Source organism: Anguilla rostrata, chromosome 14 (assembly GCF_018555375.3).
Source record: "Anguilla rostrata isolate EN2019 chromosome 14, ASM1855537v3, whole genome shotgun sequence".
NCBI lineage: Eukaryota > Metazoa > Chordata > Actinopteri > Anguilliformes > Anguillidae > Anguilla > Anguilla rostrata.
The window spans coordinates 13,947,623-13,971,094 of NC_057946.1; the positions used below are offsets into that span (position 1 = coordinate 13,947,623).

Genomic DNA, 23,472 nt, shown 5'->3' on the forward strand with positions numbered 1-23,472 from the left:
ACTCCCTAGTGATCAGCAATTCCTGTTAAAGCCAAATAAGCAGAGGGCCCCCCCCCCCCAGAGTAAAACTGATCCGAAACACTGATCTCAAGACCCAGCAATCTCAAACTCCAGGAGTGAGAAGAGCAGCAAAAGAAACCCGTTAGAACAGACTGAGCATTAAGTCTGAAACAGTGGCCTACATCACCCTGTACTGCCTGTAGAAAGTAAAGTCACACAAAAGGCAAAAATATTCAATTCACATCCACTAGCAAACAAACTTCTCCACACTAAACAATGGATTTGTTTGGTAGATTAAGTAGATTGTTTAGTAGTTAAGTAGATTAAAATGTGCCTTTGATTAATAATATGCTGTTAAAAACACTCAAGGTGAGATCTGCAAATGCATTTATTCAAATCAATATGATATGGACCCACCAAAATAACCACTTGAACACAGTGGACAGCTAGGTGTGAATGACTTGTTACATTTTCAGGCAAGGCCTGAATTGTTAAATATAAATTTATGTCAGTCATGCATGCTGCAACACTGCTGCAACTCCGCATAGTTTTATAAATACCCACTTAAATGATCGGAGTCTCAAGTTCAACCAGCATGGTGACGGCAGAGGAGGTGAAGCAAGGGACTGCACAAGATAATGCACAAAAAAAAAAAAAAAAAAAAAAACATAAACAATCTGGTTTATAACCCAACATTTATAGAAGAGGAACCCAGGGGAGTGTTTCAAAGTATCTGAGCTTAGAGTGTTTAGCACCAAGCCAAATACGTGGGAAGGGAGGGGGGTGGGAATTACATTTTTTTTTTTTTTTTGCAAGTTTACAAGCAAGTTTGTAAATGGTAAACATAAGTGGTGCCATCTATTGATGCTTAGAAGGCTACAGGCATTCAATTTTATTGAACCTTGTGATAAACTGTACAACATTTGAGAAGCAGACCTAGGCCTGTGAGAGGCAGTCATGTCAACCAGGCCAAAACAAAGCTTTCTTCACACTTCAGACTCGAGACTCTGGTCTGGTCCAACGGTCAACTTTTACTGAATGGCCACCAGTTTTCCTTCCCCAAACCAGTACCTGAAATTAAAAGAGCTCAGGTCTGGCCTACAGCATCACACTTCCCACCCCTCCCCATATTCATTACAATCTGTGGTATTCAGTGATGACATTTAACAAGTCATATTTACATACCATAACCATGCATCAAGTCCAGGAAAATTTTAATGTTACCAGAATTCAGACTTTCTTCGCTGCTGGCTTTCGCCCTCTTCCTGTTGCCTGCATTTATTTTAATTTTTTGAAGAGACAGGAAGATTATCCGTCAATTCAATTTGGGAAACACTTGTCCAACAGAATCCTGCAAACTTCATTACACCGCTAGGTTTGAGGCGCAGCAACCCAATTAAAACACCTAGATAAGGGGCCGGAGCCAGGCACGCGTGCTGCATTCAGATGAGCGCATTAATGAGGCCTGGCAGGCACAGTCTCCTCCACCCCCCTTCCCCAGATCTTAAATATACATACCTTTTTAGGGGGGTTCTCGCCATCAGAGACTGTGCTTTCATACGAGAAAAAAAAAAAAAACACTTTAATGAACACACATTTATACAGACAAGAGCCATTTCTGCGGCTTGAATCATTTCAATATTTGGAATAAATACTCCAAATGCACAATACAAATAGAAACAGAACCCTAGCAGCCTCCAGCCACAAGTAGAGTACATCAGTTTCAGCGTGTTCACCTACAATCGTGGAAACCACCCCAGTTCCTGGAGATCTACAGTCCTGTAGGTTTTCATTCCAACCCTAACAAAGCACACTTCATTCAGAAGCTATAGATCTTGTTGAGCTGCTAACTAGTAGTCAGGTGTGCCAGATTAGGGTTGAAATGAAAACCTACAGGATGGCAGATCTCCAGGAACAGGGCTGGTTACCACTGGCCTTGAACATTCCAGGATATAAGTGCAGAGTTGAGGAACACAGTGACATGACACAATTACCAGCTTCCTAAATTTGCCTGAAACTGAAATCTTAAAAACCATAGATGTGCTTTGACATGTGCATGCGGTCATTCAAATATACCAAGGACTGACCCAGGTTGGACCAGGGTACAAGGTACATGTGAGTTTTGTTTTGTGGAGGGCGGGTGGGGGTGGTGGTTGAGGGCGTGTTGTGGCAGAAGTTGGTGAACTGCTGTTTTTTTTTGGGGGGGGGGGGGCATTACACAGATTTCTACTCAAGCTAGATATCTGAAATCGATTATAAGTGTTCATGCTGCTGTGTAGTACGAGTTTGAATGAACGCCATCGCGCAGTCATTTACCCCTCTTCGTCTGCTTCCTCTGGCTTCTTTCTCTACAGGGGAGAATTGACAAGTCAGCCTGCACTGCACGTCTTCCCTGCCGTCTACACACAAGCAGTCGCATGCAAAAGCCTGGTCTCATTTAGATTTCCAAAATCAAAATGGAGGAAGGAGCCACATATGCAAACTCACAAATAAAAACCTGTATTACATATTAAATGCATTAATGCAAACGCATTTCAATTTCATGCTGATGTGGGAACCTGCCATTTCCCATACCTTGCCTGCTCCATTCTTAGCTGCTGGTTTCTTAAGAGGTTTGGGGGGAGACTCCTCAATATCCTCCTCTTCCTCTTCAGCCAACTCTTCTTCCTCATCCATCTCTTCATCCAAGTAATCATCCTCCACTGCAATTAAGTAATCAATCTCACAAGCTGCTACAGTTGGTTGCAGACCAAAACTGGGAGTTGCATGCTCTCATATGCATAAACACACACATTGGAAGTCAGAATTGTTTATACTTATCAGACACCTCAAGTTCTGCTTGGCTGAACTTACAGGCAACATGTTCTCCACATATATACACTGGTCCAGAGCCATATTTCAAATGGAACGTTATTGGAGGGTGCAAGTCCACACCAGAGAGATTCACCTGTTAAAGCATGATGAAATTAAATTAGAATACATACGGCCTCAAGTCAACGAAATTCATAAACCGTAGCTGCAAGGTTCTGTGAATGGAACCCATCTGACAATGCCACACTCACCGTTGGCATTCCGGAAGCTCGCAGCGTCGCCATCGGAAACGCCTTGCTTTCATCTTCGCCCGTCATCAGCTCAACGATATTAAATTCATCCTTCGCGGACTCACCCAAACACATCTAGGAAAGCAAAACCGATAGCTTTTATTTACAGCTCATCGTAACGTGAGTCGAATCAGATTGGTCAGTTGCTAAAATGACACAAATATTGAACCTACGGTCCTCAGTGCAAGCTGGTGTTGATGCTTTGAATCATCGGTTTTAAACTTGCCAGTCCTGTTGTTCTCATTTAGCTCGCAACCTTTTAAACAAATAGATTATAAGAATGATCACAGGGCATTACTCTTCACTTAGCAACCCACATTTGTTGTTACTGTTTAAAAACCATACTTGATGTCCGTTAAACTTCTCGAATAGCCCAAATTAAATTTTATAAAACCGATTCCTTTGCAATATTACATCAAAATTGTCTATAAAATGACTGTACCCCATAGAGTCGAAACCGGTTTTTCGGCTTTGTTAACATCGCCAACTGACATTTTTCCTAAAGACGCTGAAAAGAAAACTTGGAGAAAAATAATAAATTAATTAATTGGCCTACTCTGATTTTGAAACACGCACAATGCGCTGCAACTATTAAATGCAAACTTTTACGAGGAAGTATTTCCGTTTAAGAACTAGGCGACCACCGGAAAAGCGGAACCTCTTCCCAATTAGACGGCTATAAAGGAGAACACGTGGCAAAATCAGGTGAGTCCAATAAAATGAACTAACGCGAAACAATCGCGAGCGATCACGTAATTAGACAACTAAGATTTAGAAACGGGCAATGTAGAGTAAAAATACGGTAACGTAGCGCATCTCTAATATAACACAAGGCCCAAAATAAACATGAATTCTGGTGCAGTTTTTTTTTTTTTGCGGTTTTGGAAACGTGCCAATAAGGCATTCGATGGCAACTAGCAAACAACGTCAGGCTGGTCGTGCGTGATTATTGCCAATGGATGTGACCCGACGTCTTCCTCTTGCTGTTCCTCGCAATGCAGAATCAACCATAGCGTCGCTTTTCCCTACTCATTTGTGATCAAAACTGCTCAAATGTCAATGCAATTAAAAAGTAATTAGTCAGTATCCATCTTCCATTTTAAATGAATGCAATGGAGTTGTTTTCCATCGGATCGAAAACAAAAATGTGCAGCTGTTTGCACGAACAGCTGCTGACTGCATTCTTTGGGCTGGTTCTGTAAACTGATTTTTAACATATGATTTCAGTTAAAAACTATGAAAAATATTTTTTAAATTGTGAGTATAACTGTCCGGGCGCTGGTGTGTTATCCTCAGCTTTCCTCATCCTCATCCTTCAGTGCAGTGAAATACCAAGAGACTCCTCTTCATGAATAGTTTAGGAGTGCAGCACCTTAAAACCTGGTTTTCCTCTTAACTGATCAAGTATTTATATGGTGCACAACTTCGTGGATGTTTTGCGAATTACCAAACACATTGATTTGCGTAACTGAGTATACTAAAATTGTCCTTTGGCAATTCATATAGCCAGTTATGCCGTTGTTAAGTAAACCTTTCACTGAGCATACCCTCACAGGTTTTGGATATTTGTGAAATGCTTATACCCTTTCCAATAAATGCAGTCCGATGAGACAAAATGACCTGGAGGCGTGAGAAAAATGTTTGACTGTACCTTAAAGTTTGAATTGTTTTGTGTAAAAATAGGGGACACCCAAACAAAAAGATCCATTTCAGGAAACTGTGAAAGGTGGGGATGTTTGACAACCTAACTTTTGCGCATGTTAGTGTGTGATGATAGTGTGGATGGTAGCATGATCGTATGCCAGTTTGTCAGTCTTGGTTGGGAATATATGGACCATGACAAGTGACTATTGTGTCTATATGTATGTATGTGTACTATATGTATCTATATGTGTAGTTATTATTGTTTGTGAATGAGTCATTTAGTCAGGCCTCCTTTTTTTGTCCCCTAAGTGATAGGTACAAAATTTACCAGTTAAATATGTGGTAAGAATAACACATAATTGGGTAATTACCACTGGTGAAAAAATAGGAAAATACAAATAAACTAAAACTGAAATACTTAGCGTAAGCGTGTGTGTGCGTGTGTGTGTGTGTGTGCGTGCATGTAGTAGATGGCACTGTGATGTATATTTTATGAAGCCCTCTGGGCTCAGAGCAGGGGGAACACGAGCTGGTAGTGTGACCCCAACTCTCCTAGGGACCAGAGACATCCCCTCCCTGTCATCAAAGACTGAGGGGAGGAGAGAGAGAGAGAGAGAGAGAGAGAGAGAGAGAGAGTGAGAGAGAGAGGAGAGAGAAAGAGAGAGAGAGAGAGGAGAGAGAAAGAGAGAGAGAGAGAGGAGAGAGAGAGAGAGAGAGAGAGAGAGAGAGAGAGAGAAGAGAGAGAGAGAGAGAGAGAGAGAAGAGAGAGAGAAGAGAGAGAGAGAGGAGAAAGAAGAAAAAGGCTCCCAGCATAAAGGAAAGAGAGAAAGAGTCACTGGTATCTTGTGTGGGTGAGTTCTTATAGCATTGTCAATCTCACTGCTGAATGGATTATCCCCACACATAGAGATACCAAAGAGAAACGGAAAGGTCATTTACCCTGTACATGGAATGGATCTTAATATTGTGGGTCAAACAGTGAGTCAGGTGCCGGACATTGGGCACACATAACAGGCCTGCTGGTCAGGGCAGCCGTTTAGCATGGTCAGTCATGGCTAAACTCTGGCCGCGGGGTTATCACCTCAATGTCGTGGCTGGGATTACTGCTTCTGGGTCTGGGCAGGACAGATTGTTCCATTCTTTCTCCCAGAAGCCAAGGCGAAAACGGATTAGCCCATGCCCTGCGGAGAGAGCCAAGGTTTCATGTTATTCTCTGGGATCTCTATTTCTCACTGCTTTGCTCTCTTACCTTCATTTCTCTCTTCTTGTCTCTCTTCACACTCTCTGTTCCCATTGCTATCCTCCCATCTCCTTCTCCTTTCCCTCTTTCCCCTGCTCTCTCTCTCCCCCTCTCTCCCTGCCGCACCACTGGTGTGCAAAAAGCTGAATCCAATCTACTTACACAGCGTGCGCGATGACAGGATAAACCCAGACCTTGTGAACCATCAAGCCCTGACAAAGCTTCCCCACACAGAAATGAAAAACAAAATTCATGGAAGCAGAGAGCTCTCTCTCTCTCTCTCTCTCTCCTTTCTGTGTTGTCCTCCTCTCTGTATTTCTTCTTTTCTTTTTTGCAGTTTCTCTGTGTGTGGCGCTCTTTTGGAGGCTTGTTAACATGCACTGGGCAGTGGGCCAACACACATGCCATTTCCAGAGATCCTGTCGCCCACTTTTTCTATTGACTGCTACACACACACACACTCACACACACACACACGCACGCACACATACTCACACACTCTCTCTCTCTTCCTCTCTTCAAAGACCCCCCACCCCACCCCCAATTTTCACTCATGGTGGTGGACTTACAGATCACTTTAGTGTTTAGATTTACACACACACACACACACACACTGACACATACATGACCACATTCAGTCTGTAAAGTTGCACTGCATCCTTCCCTGTGTGTTTTAGAGTGGAGAGACTCCCTTCTGTCTGTGTAATCATGCAGAGGAATCTCTTTGCTTGCAACCCACACATACTCCATTTCTGCCTGTGCCTGTGAGGAGGCCTCTGGTGTGTGTGTGTGTGTGTGTGTGTGTGTGTGTGTGGGTGGGTGGTTGGGAATGGCTGTTGGTTGGGCAACTGTGCGTTATTTCTCATTTATTTATTGTTTTTTATTGTGATTATTTTTGGAAGTCCCTTTTCTTTTCTTTTTTTTTTTTTGGGAAATGGCAGATTTTGTTTTCTATTGTGTTTATGTGCCTGCCAGAAAGGCCTGCAGCTTTTGTGAATTCTTTTTGAATTCTGTAGATTTTCAGGGTGATCCTATCAGGATGGCATAGCAATGGAACATTTTTGTGTAAATGATCATCTATTTAATTCTAAAATTATTTCACAGGTTCTGTTGCAAAGATTTGGAATAGACGGGTTTAGGCTTGACTTAATTTCTTTTCATAGTTAGAATCCCTCTGATGTAGAAGAGCATACCTGTCGTCTGATCTGTGGAGAGTTTATGATCAAAGCGTATGCTTTTTTAAACTCAAGTCAGTTTGCTTTGGAAAAAAATCTAGATGGGCTGGTTCTGTCTAATGAACTGTCCAATTGGCTCCTCCCCCCTCTTGCACTCTGTCCCTCAGCACCATGGACAGCACCTCCCCTTTTGTCAGTTTGCGTTACAGTGGAATGATTCTGGGACATTGTGATGCGATGTGATTCACTCACCATGTTTTTCCAAGTTCCACTGTGTGAAGTCTGTTAAACCTTTTGATCATAACACATTTTGTATCCTTCAGATAAATACCATATCTGAATTATTTCATTCATTCTGATTCTGAAGAGAACTTGGTGTCAAAACATTTTGTGGAATAAAAAACAGGGTCCCGCGTGGCTCATCCAGCTAGGGCTCTGAGGTCCGGTGAAGCGGTGCGCCCCCTCGGTCTGATGTCACATCCAGGCCATGCAGCTGCAGCCAGCAGCCCCACAGGGCAGTGCGTGACTGCCCTTGACTGCCTGCACATCTTTCACAGTGTACAGGGGCTGATGCAGTGATGAGACAGGCTCACGAGTCACGACTGGGTTCTCCAAAAGTGGAGCAAAATAAATAAATCTGGAATACAAATTGGTTTAAAAAAAAAAAACCCTTTTGCTTCAAGTTTTCAAATGTAGTCTTCTGTGCTGTCAAAATTGCAACTTAGGCAAGGACTGCCCGAAGCAAAGGATCAAAAGGCAAACCTCTGTTTGTGTTGGATGAGCATTTGAACTTGCAATAGAAGTAGGCCATGCAAAGTAGAAAAATGGGCCTTGTTAGCACCTGCTGTACCGCCAGCCCTGGCCCTTTGCCATTTGGGGTTGTTTGCAATCATTTACAGGCACACACATTTCCAAAAGAAACAGGAATAGGGCTCTAGTGACTACTGTGTGCCATTTCTCCTTTTCTTTTGCCAGCTTACCGCTATGAACTCTTCAAAGTGCACTACCTCCTGCAGTGTGGACTGTACTGGTGTTTAATCCCTTGTTCTCCTGCCTGGAGAGCCATTCTTTGGCATGTTGTTAGACACAGCCATGACAGTTGCACAGCGATGTTTAATTCACCCTCTGATTCTGCTCACATTGCAAGTTCTTGGTGGGGAAGACAGAACTGTATCTGGCCAATAGAATAATTTGGGTGATCAACACTATCAAGCAGTCGAGGGATGTGTGTCTGTGTGTTGGGGGGAGGGGGGGGGGGAATAATACCATCACAGGGAGTCTATATCTGTGAGTTTGGGTGCAATATTGCCATTAATTACTCCAACAGAAATCTGCATACGGTTGTATGCGCATGCTATAGAATGACTGAGACACTGTGCTTTAAGTTTCCCTAGCCACATGCTGTCTGCTGCTGTGCTGGTGGTAAATAAACCACAGAAGGCAGTGAAAGCAAAATCAGATTAATTTACTGCAATGTTAATTACAAGCTCATGTCAATGATGCAAGGCCAGACACAGCTGTACCATTACCCTGGTAGTCCCTAAAATCTGAGGGTGGCTGTAGGTGGAGGCTAACTTCTCCACTGGTGTGAAACCTGCAGTATCTCACTCTAAATTCAGAAAACCCTCTAGTCTGATTTGGATGTAAAGTGCTGCCATAAGCACATGAACTAACAGATGAAATGCGGCCCAGCGTGACTGTGTCCTGTCGCGACTTATCTTTAGACACTAGCCTGAGCTCAAGTAGAATACCCCCGAAACAGGTTATCACTGGCTGAGCCATAAATAAAGTCAGCATCTTTAAAGAGGGAGGGAGAGAGAGAGTGAGTGAGGCAGAGAGAGGGAGAGAGAGAGGGAGGGGGAGTACGAAGACTGAGATTGTATGAGAGAAACGCGCATACTGCGGAGTTCAGGCGAGGAGAGGGATGACAGTCAAAGAACTGAGAGAAGAACAGTGAAACACAACGCGCAGTTAACCGAATTTAGCGGCTGCCCGTACCAGTGACAGCGACCGACACGGTCGTTCCGATAGATAGGAAATTGTGGATTTTACTGTACGTTTCGAGCTGGAGAAATTTGGACTGGGTTTGACCATGCTAACGACACGTTCTTTTCAAACCGGGGCTCTCAGTGCCATCCTTGCGATTGGGACATTGTGGGGATTCAGCTTTGCAGGTAAGAACAATTGACCCTCATTAATGAATTGTTGAATTAACTTTGTGCTCAAGGTCCGCGTAGCTGGTGACTTTACCCTAGGCTTTTTGTTCATTGGAAATACACTTTTTTTTCTGTTGTCGGAGGAGATCGATATGAGTTTTACAATTCACTTTAATTAATTAATAGCACTGAAAGCTGACAAGAATTGTCTCTCGTAATCTGTGGAAACAGTATAGTCAAGTGTGGAGTTTCTCTTACTGTCAAGTCGTTCAGGCGGCTTGTGAACTAGAGGGAGCCACGCGGCACGGAACGAATCCAAGATTTATTTATCGTGGTGCGCGAGTATAAGTCGCCAGAACATGACATTTGCTTTGCGAGTATTTGATTTTTAGGTGATTTTTGCTGAAGGGTTTTGACATCGTTGAGCGTTGCTGCAAAGCGAACGACGTTTGACATCTGTGTCGGTCTGCAGCAGGATGCGCGCATCAATAACAGCGAGTACTGCGGGGTATAACTACTCCCGTGCCTTTGTGCAAGTGAGTGTATGCTGTGAGAGGAGGGCTAACTGAATGATAAATCGCGTATCGCCCCACAGGAATATGCCGCCAATGAGATACCGGACGGGGACCCTTTTCCACATTTCATTGCGCTCATTTAATTAAATACGGGGACACAACGTGTCGTGAGATTTAATGTTCGAGCTAAATTTCCTTTCGGTGCGCCTTAGTGTTTTAATGTTCATTGGTATTGGTGTTCACGAACCTCGGGAAAGAGAAGAGATGGGCTCAGATTGTTATTTAACACGGCGCATGTTTATCTCGAGTCCCTTTTGTTATGGGCTGACCCTTCAGTTGGTTTTTCTTTGTAGGAGCTGCCTAAACAGAGTGTCAAACCCCTATCACAATGTCTCTGGTTCTGCTTATCTTTTTTTCGGTGCTATCCCGCGTAACTTAATGTGCTGAGAAATGCCACGTAGATTGGTGCAGCACTGCCCATACCAATCTGCTCATATTATAATCCTTTCGAAATCGTGGGAATAATCTGTGGTTGGAAACACGAAGGATGATTATCCACGCTCTCTTGTTGTCTCCAGGAAAGCCACGCTTGCATGATTTAGCCTGTTTCGAAGGAACCGTCCTAGTCGCAGAACAGCATCCTCCCTGCCTCGCACTCGCAGTTATCGATTCCCCTCTTTGCAGCCGCCTTGTAAAAATCAGTTCTCTCAGGTGGATGGCGTTTAGTTGGGGGAAAGGTTGCATGAGCCCCCCAGTCAACGGCGTGCGCGACTATACTGGCCTCGTTTCACAACTCCACAGCGTTGTTTATGCTCATACCTATTGTTTAGCTGCAGTTGCTAAAATGTATACACAAATGTTGCAGCACGAAATTTTCCCCATCGTCCGCCGTTTTTAGGAAAGAGCGTGATCCCCGTGGCTATCACACACGGCTCGGCGCTCTGTCTTCGCTATCATGCTGCTCCGTTCCCTAATTACCGAGCCATTATTGTATCCGAGCGCAGCGTGGCCAGGCTTTGTGAGACAAATTGAGCACAGGGTACAGACTGTGGGAAACAGGGGTCTGAATTTTTTGGCAAGCAGGTTTTATTATTTGAAGTCGTTGCCAAAAAAATCCCTAGTCTTTGAGAAGTGGCTAACTAGTGAGAGACAAGGTTTCTTTGTGAATAAACCCCAGAGACAAAATGCCACGCAGCCGTTGAGGCCCTGATTTCTTAAGACCCCTCTGGTCTGACGTTATACAGTACTTTCTACCTGCACAGAATTACTCCAGGGACACCTTGGTCGTGTTGATAGCTGCAGAGCGAGGAAAAACAAATAGCTGGTAAACAAACAGAAAGCGTTTCAAGGCCTGTTATCTGTGTAAGCCACGGGGATTCTCAGGTGCTGCAGACATTTTCCGTGTTTACGGCGGTTACAGTGGCCTCCTTGAAAACGTTAGGGCACTGCCTTTGTAATTCAGTCCAGATGTGCCTGCGTACGCCCGGCGCTCGGCTGTTGTTGACTGTGCTCACCTGTAAGGAGACCACTCAGCGTACAGCAACGCATTGAGCCATCGCTTTCACAGACGCAGGACCCCGCTCCCCTCAAGAGACGAGGTTGTCTGCGCTACACCTCCCTCAGGAGGACTCCATCTCTCCCTTCGCATTGTGCGGAACATCTCTGTTTTTTTTTTTTTCTGGGCTCAATACCAGCCCTGACAATATTAACATTTAAGAGAAAAGCAAGATAAGGCTCTCCGAGTTTGACTGCTAAAACCTCTCCTCTCTCATCCTTTCTGTGCACACATTTCTAATGGCACATGAGCATTTTTGTTGTTTTTGAAAGCTTTGACCTGTGGGAGCAGGCCAGTCATGCCGGTAAGGGCTATTTTAAGCCAGGGTAATTGCCGCAAGGGAGGAATTGTGTTTCCCATTTATCCTCCCAGACAGCAAACACAGGTGCCACTGAGGGTGGTGTTTGGGGGAGGGGGTGGGGGTGGTAGTGGTGGAGGAGAACACAGAGTATGGGGGGGGAGATAGAGGGACACCATAAAAAGGATGTGGGTTGTCTAGAAGCTCCACTGTGGTCCACGGTCCTCTCACATTACCAGAAATACGACAAACTCTGTTCTATCGTCGGTCCTTATGACCGAGCGAGGCTACTGGATTCCATTGTGCGGCGCTCCTAATTAACGAGCTTTGATCTGAGCTGTTGATTGAAAGCTGATCTGATCTGGAATCGGCGTGTTTTGACAGCAGTATGCTGTCACTCCCCTGGGAAGGAAGGTGTGGCGTCAGGAGGAGAGCTAGTGCTAATAAATGGGTGGGAGAAAGGGTACTTTTTTTGGCTGCAGTAAACTTGCTCATCCTTTCCGTTATCTGTGTCTTTGTCCTCCCTTCTACCCATAATCCAGCCCTAATTCCTCTGTTTATATGTGCGTTGGCTTGGGGAAGAGGGCGAGAGATTGACTGCTCACACAGTCAGTTGTGAAGAACTGCACTCCATAGACATTAAATCTAATTACCAGTATTAATAACTGTTAGTTAATTATTGGAAAGTATATGGGCCATCAGAAATGTAAATGAAACAAACAAATAAGAAAACCAATGCAGTTCGATAGTACAAATCATGGTAAGTTTTTCAGGAATACCTTTGGGTATTTTTATCTGTATTTGACAGCTTCCATCTCGACTGAAAGCCCTGTCATACTGGACTGACTTTGATTGGACACTGAAACACCCTGAGCAAACGATCATTTAAAAAAATGCCTTCCCTTGTTGTATTGGCCCAGCTCATATAGTCCAAGGCTGATATTAAATCAAATAAAAAAAGACACTTTTTAAGGAATGTGGAGTAAAAAAAATATGCATATATAAAGGTTAGATCTTTATATTTCCGGTACAATCATTCCAAATCACTTCAGACGCCGCCGAAGGCACTGTTATAGTGCGCAAAGCCGAGTGAAAGTCTTTTTCATTATTCCTTATTTGAAGATAAAGTTCAGGCGAAGCTGATTTTGGCTAGATTGAATAGAGGACGAGGGTTCCTGCAGTGGCTTGTGAGGAATAATTGATGAGGTCTCACAAGCCTGAAAGCCTCTGAGTTTCTTTTCCCATACAGGGGCAAGCCAGTGACACAGCAAATCAAAGCCAGCTGCATTTTACCCTCTTTTGCTTTCATGTCAGTTGCACCTCGATCCTAGGTAGCATGCCCTTCCCAGTCTGCCAGCAACATGAAGTATACTTCCAGGTACACTAGTTTCACACTTCAGAATGTCATTACTACTACTACTGCTGCTGCTGCTGCTGCTACTACTACTACTACTACTACTAATGATGATAATAATAATTTTGTTCAGTACTACTCATACCATGTGAATTATTTTCCAAAAATACTCAAAGCAGCAGCACAATTTAAAAAGCTGAGGAATTACAGATGAAGGTAGAAGTCACAAGAAGGTGAAAGTATAATATATAGTTCTTAAAAGCGTAAATATAAAATAATGATAATAAAATAATAATTTTGTAATAATTGAGCCTGCCTTATACTCTACGTGAACCTCAAGGCTCTTTAAGTGTTCATGAAAAGCACAGAGGATCATTAACGGGATAATTTCTCTAGGAAAATCTAAATCACCAGTAAAATACAATACTATACAGTACCATACCAGATACTGTTACTTTATTGATCCCACCAAGGGAAGCTCAAATGAAAGCTTCTAACATAGATCATGAACAAGGCCTTTCTCATAACTGCAACAACATAATGGCCGTTCTTTCATAGTGAGGTGGGGAATTCCTTCCCTACTGAAACCCTCCCTCTTGGGTGGTGCTATTGCTAATTATGTGCTGCCCTGCAGGGCTGGCAGCCACAGTTATCTCTGGCACAGCCGGGATCTGCTTCATTGGCTTTGGGGCGCATTACTGTACAGATGACTAGTGCGTCCCTGGATACGCTACCAGGCAGCCCAGTGCTGCACTCCTTGGCATGGTGTATCACAGTCAATTCAGAAGCAATAACTTGCCACTCTGAATTAAAACGGTGAAGTTGGAGGCAGGATTTCATGGTGTAACTCCAAAGCACTGTCTTTATGACCAGTAATGTGCTGTGTGTGTGTGTGTTGCAGTTTTAGAAGAGACGTAGGCCACTGGAGCATTATGGGAAAGACGGCTTGTTGCTTGACCATTTTTGGTCACACATATTTTTGGGGAAATGACTGGAAGAGATTGTTAGTTTTGCAATCTACTGACCTTTGTCTTTTTGTTCTGTTTCTTCTTTTTGCATGTTTGCTGGCCCGAATATTTCTTGCTTTGTTCGCAGTTTCTTTTAACGAGACTAAGCATGACAAAAATGAGATTTGAAGTTCCATTCACGCTTGCTGGCTTCCACTCGAATGCTGCCGCTGACCTTGTCTCTTAAGTTACGATTGCCGCAGTGACGTGGCTGAGAGGTTGAACAGTCGCACCCAATCACCCAGGTGGGACATGTGGGGTGCAAATCGCACTAAGGCTAGTGAGCGCTTAATCGTTCTGTTGGTGCGTGCCCTGTGGCCAACAGTTGAGATTAGTCTCACTTTAAGAGTGTGGATGTTGCCAGCTCACTTCAACTGGAACACACAAAAGAGCTTTCAACAAGATTTCATCTCATTTAATTCTTTGGCATCGTCTATGAAGCAATATTATTGCAAATATTATGTTACAGTCTGTTTCAGTATTTTTTTAACTGCAGATTAGCTGCGTGGATGCTCTGTCTGGGGTGGTCAGATGGGATACCCTGTCAGGTACATATGGGGCTCAGCCAATCCAGATTCTGCAGTGTATTGCCCTTTCTATGATTAGTCAGTCTGGATTGTTTTGTTTCCTAAAGTTTGTGGAGATGTGTTACTCTTGGTACGCTAAATGTATAATAGTTATCAGCAGTCTGAAATCTGGACCAGGGGTTGAAGGCTTTTTGTCTGTTGTTGCTAAGTGGGACTGAGCTCCGGAAGTACTAGGATGGGAGACCTGGGAAAACAAGGAAACTGCAACAGCGCTGCTGCTGGACGTGATGCTGGTCAGCCAAATGGCAGGGTTCTCCTCACCCTGGGCTCAAGCGTAGTTGAGGTGTCACTGTGCTGTTGGAGATTCCTTGATTTCGGATGAGAATGTAAAAACAGATGTAGAGAGTTTAAATATCATTGGAACTTGTAGGACTAACAGGGACTTCCTGGCTAAATTCCTTGGCTCTCTCAGTTTGCCCATAATCAGCCTCCAGCTGAATTAACCAAAATCACAGGTGCTTCTCGGTGAAAAAGAAAATCTCAGTATGTGATTGGCTAATGCAGTGCTGCAGCTTCCACCACAGCTTCCAAAAATTCTTTATGCAAACCGCCATCCTCTGGCTGGAGTCACGAATTCTCTTCTTGAAGAAGTTCTGTGAAGTGTCTGCCCCCAGCTACATCATTTCACTAATGTAGCACACAAAAATAAAAGTGTTTGAGTTGTCACGTCCTTAACAGCAGTAGCTGTAAGCTTTAAACATATACTAAAGATACATTTAAAGAAAATATTTTATGAAGATATTGCAACACTTACTACCCAATATTATATATATATATATATATAATTTTCACTTTCTGATATTGTGACATTTAAGTATTTAAAAATATATATTACCTACTACTGAGTGAGGTATTTGTAATTACATGTATAAAATATATTACTATTTGCAGTATATTGTAGTATATTTTATTTCTGTCAAACCAACAACAATGAGAACAAAATTGCACATAAGTAAGAGAGACTTATCTGTTATTAATGCACCTGAGTTAGGGTAAATGTTATATAACGTACGCTTATGTATTACAGAAGAAGACTGGTGCAGAATGCACTGCCTATGGGTGGACCTTCAAGGTTGCGCATAATTTACATCTCTTGTAATTTACAGAATAGTTGATGGACCTTTGGTGAATTATGAGCGCAGCCTTTGCAAACATATTTATAATGCAGGTGAGCCCAGCCCCCCCCGCCAAAAAAAACAAAAACCCCTCCGTTTTCATCTTTGACAGAAAACTGCTTAATATACAGTGCAAGGATGTTTCACCAGCGTCAATCAATTCTGCTAGCTGGCTGGTGATTTTAATAGAAGTTTGCCTGTCAGAAGTGATGCAATAACACACTGAATTTATGAAATGTTTTTGTTGGGGGAGATACCCATCTGGTTCATAATATTATTGAGAATAGGCTATGTTGTTAAAATTTAACCTTACATGTAATACTGTTTATGGATTGTCTTTTTAAAAAAATTACTGATTACAGTTCTGCTGTAAATGAGTATTGGTGCACAATGTTTATTTTTTAGTTTTTTATTGGTAGATCAATATTTGAAAAGAATGTAGAGAATTTCTTTGGATGGAATGTCCTACAAACAACAGCAAACCCTGCTAGATTGTTAGTCAGTATTTCTGCTACTGTCATTTTCACTTTTGTAGATGCTTATTTTTGCCCAACATATTTCAGTCAATTATAAAAAAGGCACACACACAGAAATCCATTGTGTCCCCTTGCTCTGGTATCCTTATGTTATTTTGCTGCTCTTTTAATTTGGGCACCTCTCTCTCGGCCCACCGGCAGTCAGTCTGCAGTACGAACGTCTTAAAAACATGGGCGGGCCGACTGCCTCTCCCTCTTTCTCTTTCGCCATGGCGACGCCATTTGGCGAATGGTAGCGGCCCTTCAGTCAGGTGCTGGGGAATGCATGGCGGCAGCATGCCTGTAAAGAGGGGGGTAGTGGGATGGCGTGTCGCGGAGAGGAGAGGCTAGGAAGCGAACAGAGCGCTCAGTCTCCGCGGAAGGGTCTGTGTGTGCGTTTGGCCGCGCCCCTGACATGCTGTCTGGCCCCAGCACAGTTTGGAGCCTGAATGAACTGGAGAGGGAGGGGGGGGGTCCTTCCTGGCAGAGAGACAGAGCAGTCTCAGTGTCTCTGTGTGGTCAGCAGTCATTGACACACCAGTCACACTCCTCCCCTCTTCACATCCACAGACGGAGGGAGAGAGGCGGAGAGGTGAAGGGAGGAGGAGGGGTGTGCCTGAGCGAAAAAAGACTTTGCTGTCTCTGTCGCCCCAGAGGTCGAGATTCATTTCTTGTTATTCTGCTCCAAATACTCAGAAATAGAGGGCGTATCCCCACCAGATTTCAAAAGTCCAGTGCCGCCCCCCCCCCCCCCCCATGATGTGATTTTCTTGATGGATAACATAAAGTGTGTTTAGGAGACAAATAGGGAGATCCCTGGTCCAAGAAAACATCTGCTACAGCCGCTAGGATTAAGGGCAAAGACCAGACCAGTTCAAAACAATCAAGATGAAATAAAAATAAATATCGAATATATTGTTTTTTTTTGGGGGGGGGGTGAACTTGTTTCTGGAGAATAGTGAAATAAAAGAATGAATTTCACACAAAAAAATATGGGGTTGTCATGGAAACTCCTATGTCAACACTGAATACACACACACAGGCGTACACACACATGCACACAAAGCGCTCATGCAAACACATCGCAAAGCATGGAGGGACTCGAAGCTCATTCTTTAAAAAAATATTTTATTGTATCAGCGTATTGTTTTGCCTGCTATGTGTACGTACTCTGCTACAATAAAACCATTTACTCTTCGCGTCACATCGGAGAACCAATCTCGAAGACATCAGTGCTTTTATCTATCAGGCCATCTGTATCTGTATCACATACTGTAGCTGTGTCTCTATCTGCCTTCCTCCGCAGTGCATTTATTGTGATGTACCTAGTAGTTTATGGTTTGGAGCATGCAAAACAGGGATGAAATTTACTGGCAATCCTGCTAGATTGCATCCAACTTATTGAGTGTGACACATTATGTGGTTAACAGGTTAGCTATCTGGCTTGCTCGATAAATCTGTCTTGGTCTGAAATACTACACAAACATCATTAAATATGAGCAGAATTAGAGCTACAGTACTAGCCAGTAAGCCTCCACACATGGCTGTCTTTTAGCTAGTAAAATCATAAGCTACAGGAGGGCTATATTTTTCAATATACGAGACTGCTAAATATGCTAAATGTCAAATATATAAATGAATAGTTTTAGTGTATGCAATCTTCCATGCAAATCACAGCACATCTAAATGCATTGATAAAATTGCATCAATGACAGCTCTTGAGATTTTCTCATTGTGACAACGACTTGACACCGAGGTCAATACTGGCAATATGTTGTGCTTGCTGTTGTGGAGAAGATCGTAGTGGTGGGGTGGGTCGGCAGGGTGATGGGGAGAAAAAGATTTACATGGAGAAAATGACAATGGAAGGAGATAGAAAGGGGAAGAAAGAAAGAAGGGGAATAGGTAGAGAAGAGAGGAAGAAGGGAGGGAGATTGGCACAGCTGCGCTGACAGACTGCTCGCACCTGTGAGCGGCTGGAGGAGCCGGGGGGAGGCGGGCAGCGGAGCGCCATCTGTTCCCTGTGAGGGAACCAGCGATTGCCCTGGGAACCTAGCGCTCAGCTGGGACCCACTGGCCCACAACACTGAGACCATAGCCTAAACCTGCAGAGCCAGGACAGTGAGGTCACAACCTGGACCAGTAATGCCAGGACAGTGAGGTCACAGACTGAAGCCACAATATAGACCTGCAGATCAAGAATATAACGCGCAGGCTGCGGTCGACAACTGTGGATTGGAGCACTGAGATCACGGTCTGGACACAATTTATAACAGTGGTTCCAGAGGACATAACAGAAAGGCATGAATCCTTAACACAAAGACCAAGGCCATGGAGACCAGAACCTAGGCTTATGGATTCAGGACACACAAAGAGTTCAGGAACCGAGAACAAAGGATCCTAGCCTCATTCTCTCATTACAAAAGGCTTGTCAGTTTTTTGTAAATTATTTTCATTTCTCTATGTTAACTGTTAATTGTGCTTTGTGCTTGAAATATCCAGTTTATGGCAGGATCTTTTCCCCACAGAAACCTGTTAAAAATATCTCACAGTCAGTCTCTTAATTAGCAGTTTGAATGTCTTTCAGCTGCATGATGGACTGTGAAGGTAATGGGATAATTGAGATAACCTGTGTGCAATTGGAGCGGCAGGTGTTTGGATCTGGAGGAGAAGTATGCAGCTGTGAGGCTTCTCTCTGAACACGCTATCAACTGAGTTTTTTAATCAATTATAGGCAAATGTGTTTTTATACAGCTCAGAGGTATTTAAAACCTGTTCAATTTAAACAGAGGCCAGAATATAGAACCTAGAATTACAGCCCAAGAACACAGAGGTATAATCCTAGAGCACATAGCCCCAGAACACAGAGTTATTCTCCCCCCAAAAAAATTTTATTTTTATTTTTAGACATTGTCCAAAAAGTACCTAGAGTACATAGTCCAAGGGCACAGGTATAAGAATTGGGCACAGAACCTTAGCACAAAGAGTTATCAACCTAGACAGAGGCAGAGTATGTACTTAGAACCGGAGAAAACACAGCCCTCTATAAGAAAATCGAGAACCTAGAACCCATTAGAGTTATGGAAATAGAACACGGGCAGCAGAGTATAAATCTACAGGCCTAGAGCAAATAGACCAGAGCATGACGCCAAGAACCCTTAACGCTAGATACTGCATCTATATATAAAAACCAGAGAGTCCAGGACCTGTGGAACAGAGCCAGTGGCAGCCAGTGTCATGCCAGAAAATGTCTGCAGAGATGGGTCCATGGCATCAGCACGTGGCGCTTCTCTCTGGAGAGGGCGGGTCCGTCGGCGGCTGGGGGATTCCAGCACCCCCCCCCCACCCCACCCACCCACCCACCCCCACCCCGCTTTAGCCGACACGCTTCAGCTGCCCCCGTTTGCTTACACAGGAAGTCGTCGGGCCGGCTCTGCACTTGCGCTGGTGCGTGGGCTCCCGCCGCTGCCGATTGGTTGCCTTTAATAGGAATCGTCAAAGGGGGATGTGCGGCTGGCGCGCCGCCCAGGGTGCTACGTACGCCAACGCGAGCTGGGAGTCGATGCCCTCCCCGCTGAATTTGGGAGGGCCGCGGAGAGAGAGAGAATAAAACACGGTGAAGCTCTGTCACAGTCAGGGAGATGGGAATGGTGCAGAAGCCTCTCAATGTCGTTCCCTTTCTCTGAGTTTGGAGAAAAGCTCTATGCATACCAAAGGAGCAGAATCAGATGGCTATTGGAGAAAAATAAATATCTGCTATCTATTCTTACAGCTTTATTTTACTAAAGCAGGGACCCCCCACCATTTCTAAATACTATTACTACTAATACTACTACTATGACTACTACTACTACTCATAATAATAATAATAATAGCTATTATTATTATTAGTAGTAGTAGTAGTAGTGGTAGTATTTAGAAATTGTGGGGGGTAATAATAATAATAATAATAATAATAATTATTATTATTATTATTATATATTTTTGGCTTGGTTTTTTTTTTTGTTGGGAGTATTAGTTTGATTTGGTTTCCATGTGTTTTGTAGGATATGTAGTTTGTCTGTCTTGTGTTTTGTATTCTGTGTAGTTTGTTTGCTTCAGATCAACTTATGTATTGAATGCTTTTGCAAATAATGAATGATTTATCATGAATATTTAATAAGTAATTATAAAATATCTCAAGAAAGCATATTTAAAAACAGGGCTCCCATGCATTTCATGTATTGGTAGTAACCAATAGGGTGTGTGTGAGGTGTGAATACAGCTATGAATGTGTTTGCTGTTATGCCAAGTCTGTACAAGTCTTGGCACCATTTCTAATGTTATAACGTTCATGGTGGCCTTGAAACAATTCAGCCTTTGTCTTAGATCAACAAAGTTGACCCTTATAAGAAGAAAAAGTCATAAAAACATAATCTAGCTCCAGCTCAGGAGAGATTTAATGCAAACATCTGGAATTAGTTGTAAATTACATCAGTTATTTGTCCATAATTTATAAAAAAAATGAAAGGACAAAACCATGAAGAACGGATTTATAGAATCAATCTTCCTGCTCTGGAGGCTTAATGTTGTTCCTCTCCGGCACACTTGGTGTAAGGAACCACCGGGGCTCAGGGGTTTGATGTAACATGTCCAGTCCTAAATGGTTCTAAAAGGCTAATTTGTCATGACGAATTGGTAATCCGTTGAGTTGCCACTAGTTGGCTTGATGTAATGGGGCCTTTTATATAGTGAGATTTTCCACAGGGTTTCTGTTCTGCAGCTATACAAGCACAGGAGTGCATGATCCCACCCTGGTCTGAAAACCAAAAACTACTGGTTTCAGAATCCTTTGCTCTAACCCCGACACCACTCTGTTTCTCCAGTTCAGCATGTAAGTCTGGGCTCCAGCAGCCTTGGCTCTGCTGTTTTTGGTGTTATTCGGTACTTAATTGATCATCTAAATCCGTTGATTACGCAGTTAGCTCACCTCACCTGGTTTCATTGTGTCTGAACTGGTTATTGATTTTAAAAACTTGCAGTCCCTGCAGATATCCAGCACCAGAGTTGAGGAGATCTGATGCAGACTATTAGGCTGCAGTACTTAATTTGTACTTCTTCTCACATTGAGATTTGGAAGAGCAAAAATCTGGTGTTTATAATAAACTCCATTAATCACTGAGCCATGTAGCGTTGGCAGTACACAACTGATAATGCAAGCTATCTATTTATGTGTCAAGCTCAAAAATGGAGATACATTTTCTATGATGCTAGTGATATTCACAGTCACTGTTTAAGCGGGGCATTAAATTTACAGAGCAATTAATGGAGCTATGTGTGCTGCTATTAATTAGGGCAATCACCCTTATCTTTGAGTAATGCGTTTTAGCCCATACTACATTTTTTCATTTTTAGACATCATGACATATTTGCCTGTCGCTGAAATGGATTAAAAAATAAAGCATTGCATAGGAATCTTTGAAATGGCAAGACTTGCTTTGAATCATCGTTTGAAGTAAAAGACAATGTGCAATAGTCTGAATGCGCCCTGTCAGTATCAGTTTGTCAGTAAGGAAATGGGTGACCACACTCTACACGTACCAAGAGACCACACATCCTCTGCCCACCATTAAAAAGCTGTTTTACAACATACGCTTTGAATGAGTCTTTAAATAAAGTTGTGTTGTTTGTTGCATCTCTAGCAAAATCCATGCTTTCTAGTCAGGAGAAGCCCAGACTAAATGCTGCCTCTCTAAAATCTCTTTCTCCCTTTCCCATCCTCTCATTTTCTGTCCCTTTTTTCTCTTTTCCTCTTTCTCATCCTCCCAGGTTCTCCTTCCCATTTTTCCTCTCCCCGTTTTATATATATGATTTTTTCTTTGTCATCCTCCCATTTCACTCCCCCTATTCTCTCCTCCTCCTCTTTCTCATTCCAGCATTATTTCCCTCCCTCCCTCCCTCCCTCTCTCTCTCTCTCTCTCTCTCTCCCTGCAGCTTTAGTCTTCACAGCCCTAATGAGTCAGTCAGTCATGGTGCTAATAGTGTTAATGGAGCAAGGTGTGGAGAGAGGGGAATGGAAGGAGGTGGGATGAGTGATGCAGTATAATTGTGTGTGTGCGTGCGTGGGTGTGTGTATGCGGGCATGTGTGTGTGTGTGTGGGTGTGTGTATGCGGGCATGTGTGTGTGCATGGGTGTGTGTGTGCATGCATGTTTGAGTGTGTGTGCGTGTGTGGGTGGGTGTGTGTGCATGCGTGTGTGTGAGTGGGTGTGCATGGGTGTGTGTATGTGGGCATGCGTGTGTGTGAGTGGGTGTGCATGGGTGTGTGTATGTGGGCATGTGTGTGTGCACGGGTGTGTGGGTGGGTGGGTGTGCATGAGTGTGTGTATGAGGGCATGTGCGTGTGCATGGGTGTGTGTACTTGTTTCGGTGTTTTGTGAGTGTATGCGTGCATGTGTGTGTGTGTGTGTGTGTGTGTGTGGTGTTTGGACAGACTTTATTTTTATGAGCCTTTTATATGGGAAGATCTCTCCCCATTCATTCTGTGCATTAGGCTTTTCTACCTCCTATTCATGAAACACTTGAGTCATTCTGTTTGATTTAAATGCTTCCTCTCACGCTCAGTACATTTAGGGCCAGAACACTGTGCCCTCTCCGCAGCATGGGGGGGCGATAGCTTTCGCGCGTGCTTTAATCAAATTCCTCCTGCGTCGCCGCCGGTCGCCGCCGCAGTCTGACAGCCAAGGTTATCACAATGTATACACATCACTAAGAAGGTTGCAGTGCTGACCTTGTGTTCACAGAGCAAGGAGCTTCATTGTCTGCAGAAGATGAACAGGAAATGGAAGAGGTAGGGGGCGGGGCTGATTGCAGATTGGAGAGGTGTTTTCAGATGGAAGTTCCAGTGAAATGGCAGCTTTGCATCTTTCAATCCATTTTTTTTCCCGTCGTCTGTGCACTCTCAGTTTCTCAGCCTTGGTTTAGGTCTGACAGGGCTGGTGTTTACATGGGAACCTACTAATAGCCAAAAATCCACTCTGCATATGCACCTTGCTTATGAGCTGCAGTGTCAAAGTGTTAAATAGGTAGCTGTTGATGTTCAGTGTTGAGGCAGTGTGCTGTATCATATTACTTAATTCCTAACACTTGATTCATTCTGTTCTTTCAGCTCAGTAGGGTGGGATTTAAAAAATATGTATCCATATACAGTATGTATGTATGTATATATATAT

General features: G+C 43.5%; 2 protein-coding genes across 4 annotated transcripts in view; one reads left to right on the top strand and one right to left on the bottom strand.

Annotated features, from left to right (window-relative positions):
* Positions 1-370: 370 nt before the first annotated feature.
* Positions 371-3,759, bottom strand: npm2b (nucleophosmin/nucleoplasmin, 2b). 2 transcript variants are annotated; one of them, XM_064307739.1, is made up of 9 exons: positions 3,544-3,759; positions 3,275-3,357; positions 3,063-3,176; positions 2,854-2,947; positions 2,575-2,702; positions 2,317-2,348; positions 1,519-1,552; positions 1,225-1,272; positions 371-1,071 (listed from the first exon to the last, which is right to left on the bottom strand). In XM_064307739.1, exons 1-8 carry the CDS (start codon positions 3,593-3,595, stop codon positions 1,231-1,233), a joined length of 579 nt encoding a protein of 192 aa, XP_064163809.1. In that variant the 5' UTR covers positions 3,596-3,759; the 3' UTR covers positions 371-1,071; positions 1,225-1,230. The 2 variants fall into 2 exon arrangements, with proteins under 2 accessions (XP_064163809.1, XP_064163810.1); XM_064307740.1 differs by having other exon boundaries at positions 1,186-1,272.
* Positions 3,760-9,034: 5,275 nt separating this feature from the next.
* LOC135239330 (seizure 6-like protein) overlaps positions 9,035-23,472 on the top strand; it is a 41,681-nt gene continuing 27,243 nt past the window's right edge. For both annotated transcript variants that reach the window (XM_064307918.1, XM_064307919.1), the window contains exon 1: positions 9,035-9,334. In XM_064307918.1, the coding sequence (XP_064163988.1) occupies positions 9,253-9,334 (82 nt within the window). In that variant the 5' untranslated portion in view covers positions 9,035-9,252. The remainder of the gene's footprint in view (positions 9,335-23,472) is intronic.